This window comes from Haliotis cracherodii, unplaced genomic scaffold (assembly GCF_022045235.1).
Source record: "Haliotis cracherodii isolate W230 unplaced genomic scaffold, xgHalCrac1.p SCAF_5, whole genome shotgun sequence".
Lineage (NCBI taxonomy): Eukaryota > Metazoa > Mollusca > Gastropoda > Lepetellida > Haliotidae > Haliotis > Haliotis cracherodii.
In genome coordinates this window covers 70,590,732-70,609,888 of record NW_027266308.1, presented here as the reverse complement: position 1 = coordinate 70,609,888, position 19,157 = coordinate 70,590,732, and the positions used below count along the sequence as shown (strand labels likewise).

The following is a 19,157-nucleotide window of genomic DNA, read 5'->3' as shown; positions in this document are numbered from 1 at the left end:
GGTTTAGTGACGCGTCACAATTCGGCATCTGATTCCTTCCATGGGACGACGATGATAGTCGGTTGTTGTCTCTATGGTAGCCATACAAGATATTGAGAAACGATGACCTTTACCTGGACATCTACTGTTCCGTGTGTGCAATATGGAACCTGGGTCAATCACAATGATGTGCGCCGTTTTTGAACAATCGATCGATCTAAACATCACTTTTACGTTTCTTGTTTGGCAGAGTATACTATTTAGATATCATATAAGCTAAAACTGCTCTTCAAAGTAATAAGAATGTGACACTGTTTAGTATACATTATGATTTAATCACGATAATCGTCTGAAACGAAATTACATCCAAACATTATATTTTGTATCCATATGTGATTTTATGACGTCACTTGATGGTAACAGTTTGGGTACAATGAGTGAAATAACCACATGGGTCAGTGGCAGTGACTGTTCCATGGACAGAGACAACTTTGTCCAGGGCTTTAAGCGTCAGTGCAATCTGTGTGTCGTTCGTCACAACCCTCTCGAGGATGTCGGTGCCACCTTCTGTGCTTCCAATACTCACTTCGTAGTGAAACCGATTCCAGTCAGATAGAAACACACCTGCCCATTTTAGAATGGCTTTATTACCTTCTCTGGACAGATTCATTTTAGCACCGTCTGCAACAAATGAAAACTCAGTTGTTTTATGTCTATTTCTCCTGACGACTACTTGCAAATATTATGTACACTTAGACCTCAATAGCATTTTAACAGTCATCTTTCAAACTTTTGACATTTAGAAAGCAGCAATTTTTATTACAAAATACAAAACCTCAACTTAAACAATATTCGTTCACTTTTGAAATGTCCACTGCGCATCTTTTTCTATACTTTGGACTACCCATGTTTATATCATTATGTTACTGTTGGCGTGATTACTCGTGATATGGAAAACTACGACAATACCAGGATTTCGAAGGAAATCAGCCCAGACAGTGAGGAACCGCTCACGCACTGAAGGTATTCGCGCTAGACGACCAGTTCGAGGTATCATTTTTACGGACCTGCATCGTCGACAGGGACGTCAACGATTTGATGGTCACAGAGCGTGGCCACAATTGCATGGAGACAAGTTTGGTTTACTGACAAGTCACGGTTTGTGCTTCGCCGTGCTGAGAACTAACAGGCTGATTGTCATTCTCGAAATAGGTGAGTACATAAGAAAACAAACAACTTTAGGAACCAGAAGACAGTATCAACAAAAGTGTACGTTGTCTTATTTTCTTATGAACCAGAAGATAGTATCCACAAAAGTGTACGTTGTCATATTTTCTTATGAACCAAAAGATAGTATCCACAAAAGTGTACGTTGTCTTATTTTCTTATGAACCAGAAGATAGTATCCACAAAAGTGTACGTTGTCTTATTTTCTTATGAACCAAAAGATAGTATCCACAAAAGTGTACGTTGTCTTATTTTCTTATGAACCAGAAGATAGTATCCACAAAAGTGTACGTTGTCATATTTTCTTATGAACCAAAAGATAGTATCCACAAAAGTGTACGTTGTCTTATTTTCTTATGAACCAGAAGATAGTATCCACAAAAGTGTACGTTGTCATATTTTCTTATGAACCAGAAGATAGTATCAACAAAAGTGTACGTTGTCTTATTTTCTTATGAACCAGAAGATAGTATCAACAAAAGTGTACGTTGTCTTATTTTCTTATGAACCAGAAGATAGTATCCACAAAAGTGTACGTTGTCATATTTTCTTATGAACCAAAAGATAGTATCCACAAAAGTGTACGTTGTCTTATTTTCTTATGAACCAGAAGACAGTATCCACAAAAGTGTATGTTGTCTTATTTTCTTATGAACCAGAAGATAGTATCCACAAAAGTGTACGTTGTCATATTTTCTTATGAACCAAAAGATAGTATCCACAAAAGTGTACGTTGTCTTATTTTCTTATGAACCAGAAGATAGTATCCACAAAAGTGTACGTTGTCATATTTTCTTATGAACCAGAAGATAGTATCAACAAAAGTGTACGTTGTCTTATTTTCTTATGAACCAGAAGATAGTATCAACAAAAGTGTACGTTGTCTTATTTTCTTATGAACCAGAAGATAGTATCCACAAAAGTGTACGTTGTCATATTTTCTTATGAACCAAAAGATAGTATCCACAAAAGTGTACGTTGTCTTATTTTCTTATGAACCAGAAGACAGTATCCACAAAAGTGTATGTTGTCTTATTTTCTTATGAACCAGAAGATAGTATCCACAAAAGTGTACGTTGTCTTATTTTCTTATGAACCAGAAGATAGTATCCACAAAAGTGTATGTTGTATTATTTTCTTATGCGGAAGCTGCTGACGACGTGTTGTGTTTACGAACCTGCTAAAGTCGGCGGATGTTCATGGTATGTGAAGATAAGACGTGTAACGGCTGGCTCAGCTCCAATGATGCTGTCAGGGTACACCTCTGCATGATATGTAGTCATGTTCTTGAAATTCAAGCCAGAGAATGTGACGAACTCAAACGAATTGTCCACATTGGCCCGATACGTGGTAGACTCGTCTGTAACTTCGATCTGGAGGGTGTACAAGAGGAGTGTGTAATTGGTGATAAACGCGGCAGTCAGCAGTATTCCTATTTGTTTACGTTACCCAATAACCAATCGAATCTGGGTCCGACAAACCACTGACTGAGCAACAATCCACACCATCGAAAATGACAACATGCGGTCAGCCAAGTTGCACTCACTCACTCACTCACTCACTCACTCACTCACTCACTCATAACATTTATTCAGCTGTTGCATCCAGTTAGTCAGACGACCAGAACCTACCACAGTTCTTTGAATATCCTCCCTTCGCCAATGCACTTTGACGCTCTTACTCCTCTGACAGATCCTGGATACAGAGGGTAGCGAGAAGCCTGTCAGAAGTTCAACGACAGCTGTCGTAGGCGATGTGGTGTCCCTCATGACAGTAACGCCATCAGTAGTAGCTGTTGCCATCAATCCAACCTTGTTGAAACATCGGACTGTTGAGAATACTCTCACACTTGTCGATATATCTGCTAAGTTAAACTTTGCTGAAGTCTCACCTTCATGGACAATCTCAAACGTTTTAATATCGCTTCCCCCTGTTGTCGACCCTGTAACACATATTAGTTGATTAATTGATTATATCCTGTATAACGTAGCACACAACAGTTCAGTTTATCATATATCTAGAAGACAGATATCACGTAACACAATAGATAAGTATTTCATATATCTAGAAGACATAAATAACGTAACACACAACGGTTCAGTTTATCATATATCTAGAAGACAGATATGACGTAACACACAACGGTTCAGTTTATCATATATCTAGAAGACAGATATCACGTAACACACAACGGTTCAGGTTATCATATATCTAGAAGACAGATATCACGTAACACACAACGGTTCAGTTTATCATATATCTAGAAGACAGATATCACGTAACACACAACGGTTCAGTTTATCATATATCTAGAAGACAGATATCACGTAACACACAACGGTTCAGTTTATCATATATCTAGAAGACAGATATCACGTAACACACAACGGTTCAGTTTATCATATATCTAGAAGACAGATATCACGTAACACACAACGGTTCAGTTTATCATATATCTAGAAGACAGATATCACGTAACACACAACAGTTCAGTTTATCATATATCTAGAAGACAGATATCACGTAACACACAACGGTTCAGTTTATCATATATCTAGAAGACAGATATCACGTAACACACAACGGTTCAGTTTATCATATATCTAGAAGACAGATATCACGTAACACACAACGGTTCAGTTTATCATATATCTAGAAGACAGATATCACGTAACACACAACGGTTCAGTTTATCATATATCTAGAAGACAGATATCACGTAACACACAACGGTTCAGTTTATCATATATCTAGAAGACAGATATCACGTAACACAATAGATCAGTATTTCATATATCTAGAAGACATAAATAACGTAACACACAACAGTTCAGTATACCATATAAACTGACGTCCAAAAGAAACTTTACCACAGTTTGAAATGACTCTTGCTCAAAAATATCAAAACATACATGCATGAAGTGTATTGAGAAGATCAATATATCAACATAATCAACAGTGAAAATGACAATCATAACGCGACCGAGAATGACGTCAGAGGCCCCAAAAGTTGGGCGTGGTATAAAAAATTAGAGCTTTCAGAATCATGGACAATAGGCAGAGTACATAAACAATCGCTCACGTTCAATAACAAGTGAGTAGTAGCGTGTGTGACCACCAAATGCCTTAATACACGCAAAAACTCTTCGATGCACAGAAAAAAGTCAGTCGTCTGACGAGGTCACGTGGGATTTTGACGATTAACATTTTCTGCATACACTATTGTTGTATTTAGGTTATGTGTTTTAGATAGACTTCATCGAAATTTTTTTATATTTTCAGTTGGTAAAGTATGTTTTGGACATCAGGTTATCTATATGACAGATATCACGTGACACAATAGCTGAGCATACCATGCATCTACATGACACATATCACGTGACACACAGTAGTTGAGTGTATCATTTATCTATATCACACGTATCAAGTAATACAGAATACCTGGGGATATCAGGTATGTATACCACACATATAACGTAACACACAGTAGTTTAGGATATCATGTATGTATATCACAGATATCACGTAACACACATTAGTTGAGTGTATCATTTATCTAAATCACACGTATCAAGTAATACAGAGTACCTGGGGATATCAGGTATGTATACCACACATATCACGTAACACACAGTAGTTTAGGATATCATGTATGTATATCACAGATATCACGTAACACACATTAGTTGAGTGTATCATTTATCTAAATCACACGTATCAAGTAATACAGAGTACCTGGGGATATCAGGTATGTATACCACACATATCACGTAACACACAGTAGTTTAGGATATCATGTATGTATATCACAGATATCACGTAACACACATTAGTTGAGTGTATCATTTATCTAAATCACACGTATCAAGTAATACAGAGTACCTGGGGATATCAGGTATGTATACCACACATATCACGTAACACACAGTAGTTTAGGATATCATGTATGTATATCACAGATATCACGTAACACACATTAGTTGAGTGTATCATTTATCTAAATCACACGTATCAAGTAATACAGAGTACCTGGGGATATCAGGTATGTATACCACACATATCACGTAACACACAGTAGTTTAGGATATCATGTATGTATATCACAGATATCACGTAACACACATTAGTTGATTGTATCATTTATCTAAATCACACGTATCAAGTAATACAGAGTACCTGGGGATATCAGGTATGTATACCACACATATCACGTAACACACAGTAGTTTAGGATATCATGTATGTATATCACAGATATCACGTAACACACATTAGTTGAGTGTATCATTTATCTAAATCACACGTATCAAGTAATACAGAGTACCTGGGGATATCAGGTATGTATACCACACATATCACGTAACACACAGTAGTTTAGGATATCATGTATGTATATCACAGATATCACGTAACACACATTAGTTGAGTGTATCATTTATCTAAATCACACGTATCAAGTAATACAGAGTACCTGGGGATATCAGGTATGTATACCACACATATCACGTAACACACAGTAGTTTAGGATATCATGTATGTATATCACAGATATCACGTAACACACATTATATTTCCTTTGAATACATAAATGATTAACCTATTATTTATAATTCTTCATTTGGAACGGCATCTAACTATATGCTCTAATATTTCTTAAAATCGTTTAGTCATTCATCTGGATTATGTGCAAGTTGCATGATATACGTCATATACTTTCAGGATGTAATAAACTACTGTATGTAATATATTATACACGTTATACATACATGATATAATCTTTCACACATTAGTTGAGTGTATCATTTATCTAAATCACACGTATCAAGTAATACAGAGTACCTGGGGATATCAGGTATGTATACCACACATATCACGTAACACACAGTAGTTTAGGATATCATGTATGTATGTCACACATATCACGTAACTCAGGATATGGGGGCACGGGTGGCCCAGTGGCCGCAGGCGCCGCGATTCGCTGTGCAGAGTTACGTCGCTTGGGCTCGCACGAAACCTATGATTGTGGGTTATAATCCCGGTTCGCCCCGATTATGTTTCTAGGTTTGTCAGCACCATACCCGTGCTCGTGGATTCCCCCGAAGTGGTTAACGTCTGAGACCTGCATCACTTCGGGCTTTCCTCCCACATTAACCTGACACGCCGTGATATGGTTGGAATACTGTTAACAGCAGCGTAAAACCCAACTCACTCGCACAGTAGTTTAGGATATCATGAATGTATATATCACATGTCACGTAACACACAGTAGTTTAGGATATCATGTATGCATATCACACATATCACGTAACACATCGTAGCTGAGGATATTGTGAATGTATATCACACATATCACGTGACTCAGGATACCATACATGTGTAATTCATTATATCATGTACTTATATGGTGTATGTTATGTAGCATACACTTGTTGATTATATTATGTATGTTTATCGTGTATATCATGTAACTTGCAATAGTTGATTATATCATGTATGTATAACGTGTATAATATATTACATACAGTAGTTTATTACATCCTGAAAGTATATGACGTATATCATGCAACTTGCACATAATCCAGATGAATGACTAAACGATTTTAAGAAATATTAGAGCATATAGTTAGATGCCGTTCCAAATGAAGAATTATAAATAATAGGTTAATCATTTATGTATTCAAAGGAAATAAAGAAACTTTCAAAGTTGATTAAAGTAACATACCAATGCTCCAATCACAATGATGTATATGTGACTCTTCGTCTTGTACATTCCAATTGACGTACACATATCCAACCTTTACGAAGTCAATATCAGAACCTGAGAGAAGAAAGAGGTAAATGGATATATCCATGTGTGTGTGTGTGTGTGTGTGTGTGTGTGTGTGTGTGTCTGTGTGTCTGTGTATCATATCAGTAGGCTAAGATAATAGTATACTAATAGAAACAAATATACATCTGACAATTACTGGATTCCTTTTTTCCCTAGCCTGCGTCTCCACATTACACACCCAAACCCCAGTACAAACCCAAATCCAATCCCAAACCCAAACCCCAGCCCTAACCCAAACCCCAGCCCAAACCCAAATCCCGGCCACACCCAAATACCAGCCCAAAACCCAAACCCAAGTCCAAACCACAGCCCAAACCCCAGTCCAAACCCAAATACCATACAAAACCCAAATCCCAGCCCAAACCCAAACCCCAGCCCAAACCCAAACCCAAACGCAAGTCCAAACCCCAGTCCAAACCCAAATCCCAGCCCAAACCCAAACCCAAACCCAAACCCAAGCCCAAACCCAAACCCAAGTCCAAACCCCATCCCAAACCCAAGTCCAAACCCAAAACCCAGTCCAAACCCAAATCCCGGCCCAAACCCAAACCCAAGTCCAAACCCAAATCCCAGCCCAAACCAAAATCCCACTCCAAACCCAAATACAAGCCCAAACCAAAATTCCAGCCCAAACCCAAACCAAAGTCCAAACCACACTCCAAACCCAAATCCTAGCCCAAACCCCAACCCAAGACCAAACCCCAGCCTAAACCCAAGCCCCATTACAAACCCAAGCCCAAATCCAAGCCCAAGACCAAGCCCAAACCCCAGCCAAAACCCAAACCCCAGCCCAATCCCAAATCAAAGCCCAAACCCTAACCCCAGCCAAAACCCCAGTCCAAACCCAAACCCTAGCTCAAACCCAAATACCAGCCCAAACCCAAACCCCAGCCCTAACCCAAACCCCAGCCCAATCACAAATCAAAGCCCAAACCCAAACCCCAGCCAAAACCCCAGTCCAAACCCAAACCCTAGCTCAAACCCAAATACCAGCCCAAGCCCAAACCCCAGCCCTAACCCAAACTCCAGACCAATCACAAATCCAAGCCCAAACCCAAACCCCAGCTAAAACCCCAGTCCAAACCCAAACCCTAGATCAAACCCAAACACAAGTCCAAACGCCAGCCCAAACCAAAACCCCAGCACAATCCCAAATCCCAGCCCAAATCCAAACCCCAGTCCAAACCCAAACCCAAGCCCAAGCCCAAGCCCAAGCCCAAGCCCAAGCCCAAGCTCAAGCCCAAGCCCAAACCCAAACCCCAGTCCAAACCCAAACCCTAGCTCAAATCCAAATTGCAGCCCAAACCAAAACCCCAGGACAAATCCAAATCCCAGCCCAAACCCAAACCCAAGTCCAAACGCCAGCCCAAACCCCAGTCCAAACCCAAACCTGGGCCCAATACCAAATCACAGCCCAAATCCAAACCCAAACCCAAACCCCAGCCCAAACCCAAACCCCAGCCCAAACCCAAACCCTAGCCCAATACCAAATACCAGCCCAAACCCAAACCCAAACCCAAACCCAAACCCAAACCCAAGCCCAAACCCAAGTCCAAGCCATATCCCAAACCCCAGCCCAAACCCCAGCCTAAACCCAAGCCCAAGCCCAAACCCAAGCCCAATCCCAAACCCCAGCCCAAACCACAGCCTAAACCCAAGCCAAAGCCCAAACCCAAGCCCAATACCAAACCCCAGCCCAAACCCAAATCCAAACCCACACCAAAACCCAAGCCCTAACCAAAACCCAAGCCCTAACCCAAACCCCAGCCCAATCCCAAATCCCAGCCTAAAGCAAAACCCCAGCCAAAACCCCAGTCCTAGCCAAAAATCCTAACTCAAACTCAAATCCCAGCCCAAATACAAATCCCAGCCCAAACCCAAACCCAAGCCCAATCCCAAATACCAGCCCAAACCACAGTCCAAACCCAAACCCAAATGCAAACCCACACCAAAACCCCAGCCCTAACCCAAACCCCAGCCTAAACCCAAACCCAAATCCAAGCCCACACCAAAACCCCAGCCCTAACCCAAACCCCAGCCCAATCCCAAATCCCAGCCTAAACCCAAACCCCAGCCCAAACCCCAGTCCTAACACAAACCCTAGCTCAAACCCAAATCCTAGCCCAAATCCAAATCCCAGCCCAAACCCAAACCCAATCCCAAGTCAAAACCCAAGTCCAAACGCCAGTCCAAAGAAAAATCCCAGCCCAAACCCAAACCCCAGCCCAAACACAAACGCCAGTCCAAACCCAAATCCCAGCCCAAACCCAAACCCAAGCCCAAACCCAAACCCAAGTCCAAACCCCAGCCCAAACCCAAGTCCAAACCCAAAACCCAGTCCAAACCCAAATCCCAGCCCAAACCCAAACCCAAACCCAAGTCCAAACCCAAATCCCAGCCCAAACCTAAATCCCAGTCCAAACCCAAATACCAGCCCAAACCCAAATTCCAGCCCAAACCCAAACCAAAGTCCAAACCACACTCCAAACCCAAATCCTAGCCCAAACCCCAACCCAAGACCAAACCCCAGCCTAAACCCCAGCCCTATCCCAAACCCAAGCCAAAATCCAAGCCCAAGCCCAAACCCCAGCCAACACCCAAACCCCAGCCCAATCCCAAATCCAAGCCCAAGCCCAAACCCAAACCAAAGTCCAAACCACAGTCCAAACCCAAATCCTAGCCCAAACCCGAACCCAAGACCAAACCCCCGCCTAAACCCCAGCCCCATCCAAAACCCAAGCCCAAGTCCAAGCCCAAGCCCAAACCCCAGCCCACACCAAAACCCCAGCCCAATCCCAAATCCAAGCCCAAGCCCAAACCCCAGCCCACACCCAAACCCCATCCAAATCCCAAATCCAAGCCCAAACACAAACCCCAGCCAAAACCCCAGTCCAAACCCAAACCCTAGCTCAAACCCAAATACCAGGCCAAACCCAAACCCCAGCCCTAACCCAAACCCCAGCCCAATCACAAATCAAAGCCCAAATCCAAACCCAAGCCCAAACCCAACCCAAACCCAAACCCAAACCCAAACCCAAACCCAAGCCCAAACCCAAGCCCAAACCAAAACCCAAACCAAAACCAAAACCAAAACCAAAACCAAAACCAAAACCAAAACCCAAGCCCAAACCAAAACCCAAGCTCAAGCCCAAACCCAAGCCCAATCCCAAACATAAGCCCAAACCCCAGCCTAAACCCAAGCCCAAGCCCAAACCCAAGCCCAATCCCAAACCCAAGCCCAAACCCAAATCCAAACCTACACCAAAACCCAAGCCCTAACCCAAACCCCAGCCCCATCCCAAATCCCAGCCTAAAGCCAAACCCCAGCCAAAACCCCAGTCCTAGCCAAAAATCCTAGCTCAAACTCAAATCCCAGCCCAAATACTAATCCCAGCCCAAACCCAAACCCCAGCCAAAACCCCAGTCCAAACCCAAACCCTAGCTCAAACCCAAATACCAGCCAAAACCCAAACCCCAGCCCAATCACAAATCAAAGCCCAAACACAAACCCCAGCCAAAACCCCAGTCCAAACCCAAACCCTAGCTCAAACCCAAATACCAGCCCGAGCCCAAACCCCAGCCCTAACCCAAACCCCAGACCAATCACAAATCCAAGCCCAAACCCAAACCCCAGCCAAAACCCCAGTCCAAACCCAAACCCTAGCTCAAACCCAAATCCAAGCCCAAACCAAAACCCCAGGACAAATCCAAATCCCAGCCCAAACCCAAACCCAAGTACAAACGCCAGCCCAAACCAAAACCCCAGCACAATCCCAAATCCCAGCCCAAATCCAAACCCCAGCCGAAGCCCAAACCCAAACCAAAACCAAAACCAAAACCCAATCCCCAGTCCAAACCAAAACCCCAGGACAAACCCAAACCCTAGCCCAATACCAAATCCCAGCCCAAATCCAAACCCAAGCCCAAACCAAAACCAAAACCAAAACCCACACCCAAACCCAAGCCCAAGCCCAAACCCAAACCCAAGCCCAAACCAAAACCAAAACCCAAACCCAAACCCAAGCCCAAGCCCAAGCCCAAACCCAAACCCAAGCCCAAACCAAAACCAAAACCCAAACCCAAACCCAAACCCAAACCCAAGCCCAAACCAAAACCAAAACCAAAACCCACACCCAAACCCAAGCCCAAGCCCAAACCCAAACCCAAGCCCAAACCAAAACCAAAACCCAAACCCAAACCCAAGCCCAAGCCCAAGCCCAAGCCCAAGCCCAAGCCCAAACCCAAACCCAAACCCAAGCCCAAGCCCTAGCCCAAGCCCAAGCCATATCCCAAACCCCAGCCCAAACCCCAGCCTAAACCCAAGGCCAAGCCCAAACCCAAGCCCAAGCCCAAGCCCAAGCCCAAGCCCAAGCCCAAGCCCAAGCCCAAGCCCAAGCCCAAACCCAAGCCCAATCCCAAACCCCAGCCTAAACCCAAATCCAAACCCACACCAAAACCCAAGCCCAAACCCAAACCCCAGCCCAATCCCAAAACCCAAGCCCTAACCCAAACCCCAGCCCAATCCCAAATCCCAGCCTAAAGCCAAACCCCAGCCAAAACCCCAGTCCTAGCCAAAAATCCTAGCTCAAACTCAAATCCCAGCCCAAATACAAATCCCAGCCCAAACCCAAACCCAAGCCCAATCCCAAATCCCAGCCCAAACCACAGTCCAAACCCAAACCCAAACCCAAATGCAAACCCACACCAAAACCCCAGCCCTAACCCAAACCCCAGCCTAAACCCAAACCCAAACCCAAATCCAAGCCCACACCAAAACCCCAGCCCTAACCCAAACCCCAGCCCAATCCCAAATCCCAGCCTAAACCCAAACCCCAGCCAAAACCCCAGTCCTAACACAAACCCTAGCTCAAACCCAAATCCTAGCCCAAATCCAAATCCCAGCCCAAACCCAAACCCAAACCCAAACCGAAGTCAAAACCCAAGTCCAAACGCCAGTCCAAGAAAAATCCCAGCCCAAACCCAAACCCCAGCCCAAATGCCAGCCCAAACACAAACGCCAGTCCAAACCCAGTAACATACACACCTTCTCCATCATTGATGTGTGCAAACGTCGGAGGAGTCATGTCGGCAGTGATGGGGTCAGGGTGGGAGACAGTGGTGAGACCAGCAGCATTCCTGGCTGTGATTGTCAGGAACAGTTTCTGTTTGTGAGACAGCCTCAGACCAGAAAGAGTTCCGTGTGCATTTCTGCCGACACTCTTAAAGCCCTGCACTTGAGTTCCACCAGAGGTTGTACCTAAATATAATACAAAGCCTTAATGCAAGATCATAACCAGCCTGGTCGAAACATTTCCACTTAACATAAAGGGCAAAATAGCTGTGGAAATAAATGAATGAGCATGTCTGCCCTACCGCTAGCATCCGCCATTCATGCAATTTGCCTAACGCAGTACAGCGTTACTCAAGCAATGCGACGTCACCTTGTAAACAAACCAGACCATCGAGTGCTCGATAAACCAGAGCATCCAGAGTCGCGATGTTACTATAAATAACAAGTTGAATGAAGTTATCACCTGATTCCAGTATCAAGCATAAAGATTTCATCAAGCTTAAAACCACAAATCTGTTATTCCGAGTAAAACATACATCTCACGTCTTGTTCTTCAAAATGTATTGTGCTCAAAACACATAGAATTGAGTAGAGACTTAGACTTACCTACTGCCCATGTATATTCTGTGATCGGAGACGATGGATCTTCAAAATGCCATGAAGCATGTACAGACGACCAATGGGATAAAAACACTGATTTAGTCACCAAATGGCTGTCCTTCTCCAACATGGTCATGTTTCCAGAATATTCAATCTCTTGAACTGTCACATGATCCAACACAATTTCAATATTTCGGGACACTGTTTCTATACAGAGACCCGTGGCCTTGGTGTCAGCTGTCATGTGATATGTGTAGGTGTACCATAATATCATTGACTGCTTCTCCTTCTTACAAACATCTTTACATAGACGTGGATCCAAGCTGAACGTGAACACTTCCCGACCTATAGTAACACTTCCTTCCACAGCCTTGTGGTCAGCAGTCAGAGTCTCGGGATATCCAACATGAACAGTTACTTTGTATTTTCTCCCAACTGCAAGCCCAGTAATATTCTGCTGTATTCTACCACTTACAGCAACAAACGTTCTCCCGTGTTTGGCATTAGGGGCGTCTGGTGTCAGTGTTCGTATACAGGAGTTTGGCCCGGCCTTCCACAATACCAGTACAGGAGAACAAACAGTATCAGACAAATTAGTTCCAATGACTTCTTCAAAGGACGGGTTTAAAACCATGTTGTCCCCAAGATATGCAACGTCCATAACTGTGGGTGGGGACGTATCAACTACTACACCATCAGATACAACCACTCTTGATGTGTGACCAACAACATCGACAGCATACACCTTGGTCCAGATGGATATGTCTGAGGTGAGTTAATATACATGTTTATCGTTTATGAAATACCATATACATTACGATTAGCAAAGTTAAAAGCATAAAACTACATGTAAAAACACATGGCGTTATCATGAACATAATCTGATGGCCATAAAAAAACTTCTCACTGAGTTGAATGTAAGTAACAGTAAAACCAAGACGAATAGCGTTGTCAAAATGACTGTAATCAATAAGGTCAATAAGGTCATCATCAGCAAGTATGATGTCACCCGGTATTCACCACCGTTCTGCAGAGGAGAGTTCTCACGGACTTTGTTTGCGTGGTGTCTGGTCTCTTATACACCTGTCCAAATGATCTACAAAGAGTTTTATTGGACTGATATCCTTTGTTGTTTAGGTAGTCCTGCACAATTCGTTATCTTGCATATTCGTGCTGCACAATTGATTCCTAGGGCTGTCAACATAAAATGGTAATGAAGCTGGACAACTTTATCTCTATAGCCTTGAGCGTTCTTGTTGCTATTAATGTTCACAAGGCGCATTTTCTGATCACCGCACATGCGTCCCAAATCCATCATCGTCTTCATATGAATGTACATATTTGATGCATCCAGGTGTCAGGCGTTCCCATCTACGTCTTTTCACACATACTATTCTATCAACCCAATGAGGAGCAAAGCGACTTTGGTCCGTAAAAAGTAGTCGCGCCCAGTACGTCGCTGCCAACGTTATACACTTTTCTTTCATTGCCGTCTCCGAAGTATATGTCTCGGGGCCAGTAGAATTCCTCGACAGGAAGTGTTGTGATAAGGTGAGTGTATCCTCCCCAATCGGTGGAACGCGTCACCAAACACATGCAGAGGCAAGTCTATAGTTTACTAACATGGGAACATATGGTACATGTCACAATTGGTAATTGGTAATTGCATCATGTTCGTCACAGATGTGTCATATTTGGAAATGTCTACCATATCTCAGCTTTATTGAGGCCTTGCATGTTATAACCTTGATCAAACAACTACTTCTACCCGAAAAGTCTTACCCCAAAATTCTACATAGACGTTATCAGTGAGGGAGTCAAGTATTTCGCACACTGTTTTCTTAGTTAACTTCAGATGACATTTGCTGTCATTTTTTACAAGATGTCCTGAACCTGTGAAAATACATATGTAACTTTATCTATGGTCACCACGTTTTGTTACAAAGTTGTTTCATGTGGGGTAGTGATCAAAGTTGAAATATCAAATGATTTGAATGAAATTGAACATGGTTCTTTCCTGAGATTGCAAAATGTCAAGTAAATCTTTTTTGCCATTTTCTCGGAACTGCACGTTGAAGTCGCATCATACACCCATGTCATATTGAGACGAATGTTTTCAGCCTGGTTGCGTTTGGGAGATTCATTATGATTTTAACTGAAACACAATTTTTCAGTGAGAAATTTCTTTTGACCATCAGGGTTTCTTTTCGAATCTGTTTTCAATTGTTAACATACATGGATTTAAAGTTTTCTTTTGTAATGTTATTAATATAACATAGAGGAGACCGACTTTTATCATTAGTTACATACCATCAGCAAGTGGTGAATCTAGGCTTGTTCTGGCTGATGTATGGAGCCCCACATCCCGCCAGCCCACGAAGCTGCAGTCGGATGTGTCATTGGTTGCACCAACACACCAGAAATACTTGATGATTGTTGAATCTGCGTCGGAGAAGCCAAACCAGAAGGAAGAGATATCTTTTGTGGAGGACTGGAAGTCAATGTCGTGGAGCCCTTGAGAATGTTGAAAAAAAACCTGAAGAAAGTGAACATCTTATTGATTTAATACATGTGCTCAACCACCCATTTGTTCATTGACCATCCCCCTAAAGCATGCCCCCCCAAACCCCCCCCCCCCCCCCCCCTCCCCCCAGCCCCCCACACACACCTCGTATTGTATAACTGTATTTCCGTGTAGGGCGCCACTGTTTTCACCCACCCACCCCAACAGTAAATTCCACCCCCGTCCCAACCTTCTAATCCTGTACATTTATGCATCCACTCCCCCTCCGACCTTGTGTTGGCTTACTCCCCTCCCCTAACGTCGGCATCATGTACATTTATGCGTTTACTCACCCTCCATGTATTGGCTTACCGTCGCCATCTTGAACATGTCCAGATACTGGAGGTTTTACATCAGGCTGTACCCCATCTGAATGGGACCAGGAAACTAACCCCGCCTTGTTGTAGACCACCACATTGGAGAAGTAGACAGTGTTGGGTTCTAGAATGAACTCCGCTGCTGTGTATCTCGTCTCTGTTACGTCCGTTGAGCCATGGATACTGTGACCTTTGTTCAAAAAGAGTGAGTGAGTTGCGTATAACGCTGCTTTTAACAGTACTCCAGTTATATCGCGGCGTGTCAGCTTAATGTGGGAGGAAAGCCCGAAGTGATGCAGGTCTCTGACGTTTACCACTTGAAACCCTCGAGCACGGGTATGGTGCTGATAAACCTAGAAATATAATAGGGGCGAACCGGGATTCGAAGCCACCTTTGTTCAAAAAGAAAATTCGGGTATTATTGTCCGAGTCAGAGAGTTATCTGTATATATGAGATATGAGTATAAATATAAAACTTTCAGGAACCATTTATGCCCGAAGGAATTCGTGAAATTGGGGATGATATCATGCCCAACCAGGTTCAGTCGGGTAGCCTAGTGGTTAAAGCATTGGCTTGTCACTCTGAGGACCCGGCGTCATTCAATGTGAAGTCCATTTCTGGTATCCCCTGCCGTGATATTGCTGTAAAATCTCTAAAAGCGGTGTAAAAAACATACTCACTCACTCACTCACTCATGCCTTTCAAAAACAGTGTCGATTGTATGACTCCGACCATATCATGAGCATGTTTATATATATATATATATATATATATATATATATCTCACTATCTAATAGTGATGATACCAGGTGTTTGCAAAAAAGTGTCTTCCATTGTTACTTTGGAACCTCTACTAAATGCCTTGTATGTTGTAACCCCGTTGTAACCCTCTGGCAACAACCTTTGAGCAAGTGCCATTTGATGCTTCTGGTATCATTACTATTTGATAGTGATTCATAATCTCATGCTCATGTCGGAATTGTACAGTCGACTCTGGTCTTTGCAGAGATTTCTTTTGGGTATGGAAAGGGTTTTGTCGCTTTATTGATATCTTCGAAATGAAAGCAAGTTCGTCTGTGCCTCACAAGATGGGAAATATATTTGCAGCTCAGGTGGGTAAATCGGTGTAAGGGAGTTGGCTATTTGCCTGTTTTTTATCAAATCATGGATAACCTGAAGTTCCAGTTACACGACTTGTCAAAATTCTCTTGTCTTAATAAAGAAACAGATCAGTCAGGTGGGGGCATTTTTGGTGGTCGTGGGGATGCCCACTTCTTGCCTGATTCAGTTTAATTCCATAACAACCTTCGATGAAAATTGTTATATTTCAGTCTATTATTCGAAATTTTTCTATAATGTATCTAGTTATTATTCAGTGACATAACAATGAAAAATATAGCAGTGATACATTAATGATATATAATAAATTCAAAGACGAGTGTTGCTATCTTATTTCCTTAGATAATTACAAAGCGTTGAAGGAGCAAAAGTATCAACTATTCTTTATAATGTTTAACACCTGGAACTTAATTAAGCGCCACCGAACTAAATATGACACAGAATTATGAATACCGAAAATAAGCAAACAGCCATTATTCAAGGGACAATATCGACCTTTCCCCCACACCATCACACTGACAATGCCACGATCAACGCGATTGCTGTTGCATGCACTGCACGTGAAGCACAATACCCTTGAATTTTCTGAAATCAAGTGTGGGTTTTTACCTTTGCACACCTTGAAAGGGACACATTTCTTGACAAAGACTGTCTGATCGTTGTAAAACACCATCATGCAACGTCGTAGACTGTCAGAAGCATTAAGATGGCAGGTTATTGGAATGAATAATGCGGATTGTCTTTTAGGTAAATTGGACGGCAACTTGGACGTCACCATTCCGTAATTGAAAGATTAGTACAAAAATACCGTGCAACAAATGAAGTTAAGGATAGACCACGGCCAGGTCAGCCTCGAAAGACATCCAGGCGGTATGATGCAGTGTTATTACGGCTTGTTAGGCGACGTCCGTTTGACAACGCTACAGTTTTAAGATCACAGTGGCTAGGTGGCCGAGCAATTTCAACCAGAACCGTCCGAAATCGTTTAAAGGCAGCGGGGTATAGAGCCAGAAGACCAATCAAACGTCCACTGTTAACACAGGAACACAGACGAGCTCGTTTGGCGTGGTCAACTCAACGTCAGAACTGGAACATTCGATCATGGAGGAGAGTTCATTTTTCTGATGAAAGCCGGTTCCTTTTGCATATGGTTGACGTGTGTACACGTGTCTGGATGCTGCCGAATACAGCCATGGCCAAACGGGTGGTGGGTCCGTAATGGTGTGGGGTTGTGTATCTTTCTCATGTTAACTGGACTTGATCAGTGTGCATGGCACTCTTAACGGACCTCGATATCAGCATGACATCTTGGAGACGGCAGTTGTTCCCCATTTTGATAACCATCCATTGGCCACAAGACCGATATTCATGGATGACAACGCCCGACCTCACAGATCACGTGCTGTCCGCGAATGTTTACGTCAGAATGCGAAATGAGACATTTCCTTGGCCAGCACGAAGTCCTGATGCCATAGAGCATCTTTGGGACATTTTAGGCCGTCAAGTTCGAGAAAGAGACCCACCTGTCCAAAATTTACGTGAACTCGATGCTGCTTTGCATGAGGAGTGGGCTAGAATACCTCAACGTCAAGTTCAACGTTTGATTCAGGGAATGAGGAAGCGTTTGGCTGACGTCACTCGTGCACAAGGAGGAATCACCAAATATTGAAATATAATGTGTTTTGGGCTTCTTTAGACATTGTTCCATGATTGCATTGATTCAAATATGATGCAACCATTTCAGTAACCGCTGTGTGACAAAAGTTATTTTCACTTTGTTTTTGGTGCAAATGACGTATTTTTCTAAAATGTCACCATTTGAAAATGAAATTCATCAGTATGCTTCAAACTCTTGTTTTCTCTGTGAGTAGTGTCCCTTTTCAGCAGGGAACAACACTAGATACACGTATGTAAAAGACATGTTTCGGTAGGTTGCAACAAGGTTGACTCATTGATATAAATATGGGTAGCGCTTAATTAAGTTCCAGGTGTATACATTGATACATTGGATACTGAAACAGTATCTTTCTATTAACCACACTTTCTTCATCTCTTAATACTGAATCAAGGTTTCTCGATTTGACAGTGTTATTGCTTAGTTGCCTTTTGCATCAAGTTGCAGTGTGTGTGTGTGTGTGTGTGTGTGTGTGTGTGTGTGTGTGTGTGTGTGTGTGTGTGTGTGTGTGTGTGTGTGTGTGTGTGTGTGTGTGTGTGTGTCCCGTACGGTAGTTCCTCTGGCATAGTTCTGTCCGTCATGTTCCTGTTGTTTATAATTTCCTTCTGCATCAAGTTACAGTGTGTGAGTGTGTGTGTGTGTGTGTGTGTGTGTGTCTCTGCCGTATGGTAGTTCCTCTGGCATAGTTATGTCTGTCATGTTCCTGTTGTTTATAATCTTCTGCATCAAGTTACAGTGTGTGTGTGTGTGTGTGTGTGTGTGTGTGTGTGTGTGTG

General features: G+C 42.9%; 3 protein-coding genes across 3 annotated transcripts in view; 2 read left to right on the top strand and 1 right to left on the bottom strand.

The window, feature by feature from the left end:
• Window positions 1-426: 426 nt before the first annotated feature.
• The window catches only part of LOC139443883 (uncharacterized), a gene marked incomplete at its 3' end in the record, with an annotated part of 77,630 nt that continues 58,899 nt past the window's right edge, over window positions 427-19,157 (bottom strand). Inside the window, exons 48-55 of the mRNA XM_071224772.1 lie at window positions 15,582-15,776; window positions 15,017-15,220; window positions 12,713-13,471; window positions 12,080-12,292; window positions 6,928-7,023; window positions 2,838-3,148; window positions 2,384-2,579; window positions 427-660 (exon numbers count right to left, since the gene is read on the bottom strand). Coding sequence (XP_071080873.1) covers window positions 427-660; window positions 2,384-2,579; window positions 2,838-3,148; window positions 6,928-7,023; window positions 12,080-12,292; window positions 12,713-13,471; window positions 15,017-15,220; window positions 15,582-15,776 — 2,208 coding nt within the window. The remainder of the gene's footprint in view (window positions 661-2,383; window positions 2,580-2,837; window positions 3,149-6,927; window positions 7,024-12,079; window positions 12,293-12,712; window positions 13,472-15,016; window positions 15,221-15,581; window positions 15,777-19,157) is intronic.
• Window positions 8,304-9,535, top strand: LOC139442198 (protein TonB-like; the record flags this gene model as incomplete). The annotated part of the gene is made up of 3 exons (XM_071222985.1): window positions 8,304-8,387; window positions 8,857-8,994; window positions 9,176-9,535. Coding segments are annotated over 3 exons (582 nt in total), but the record flags the coding sequence as incomplete, so codon positions are not given.
• LOC139442197 (protein TsetseEP-like) lies at window positions 10,444-11,757 on the top strand (the record flags this gene model as incomplete). Its single annotated transcript, XM_071222984.1, has 3 exons — window positions 10,444-10,560; window positions 10,940-11,302; window positions 11,638-11,757. Coding segments are annotated over 3 exons (600 nt in total), but the record flags the coding sequence as incomplete, so codon positions are not given.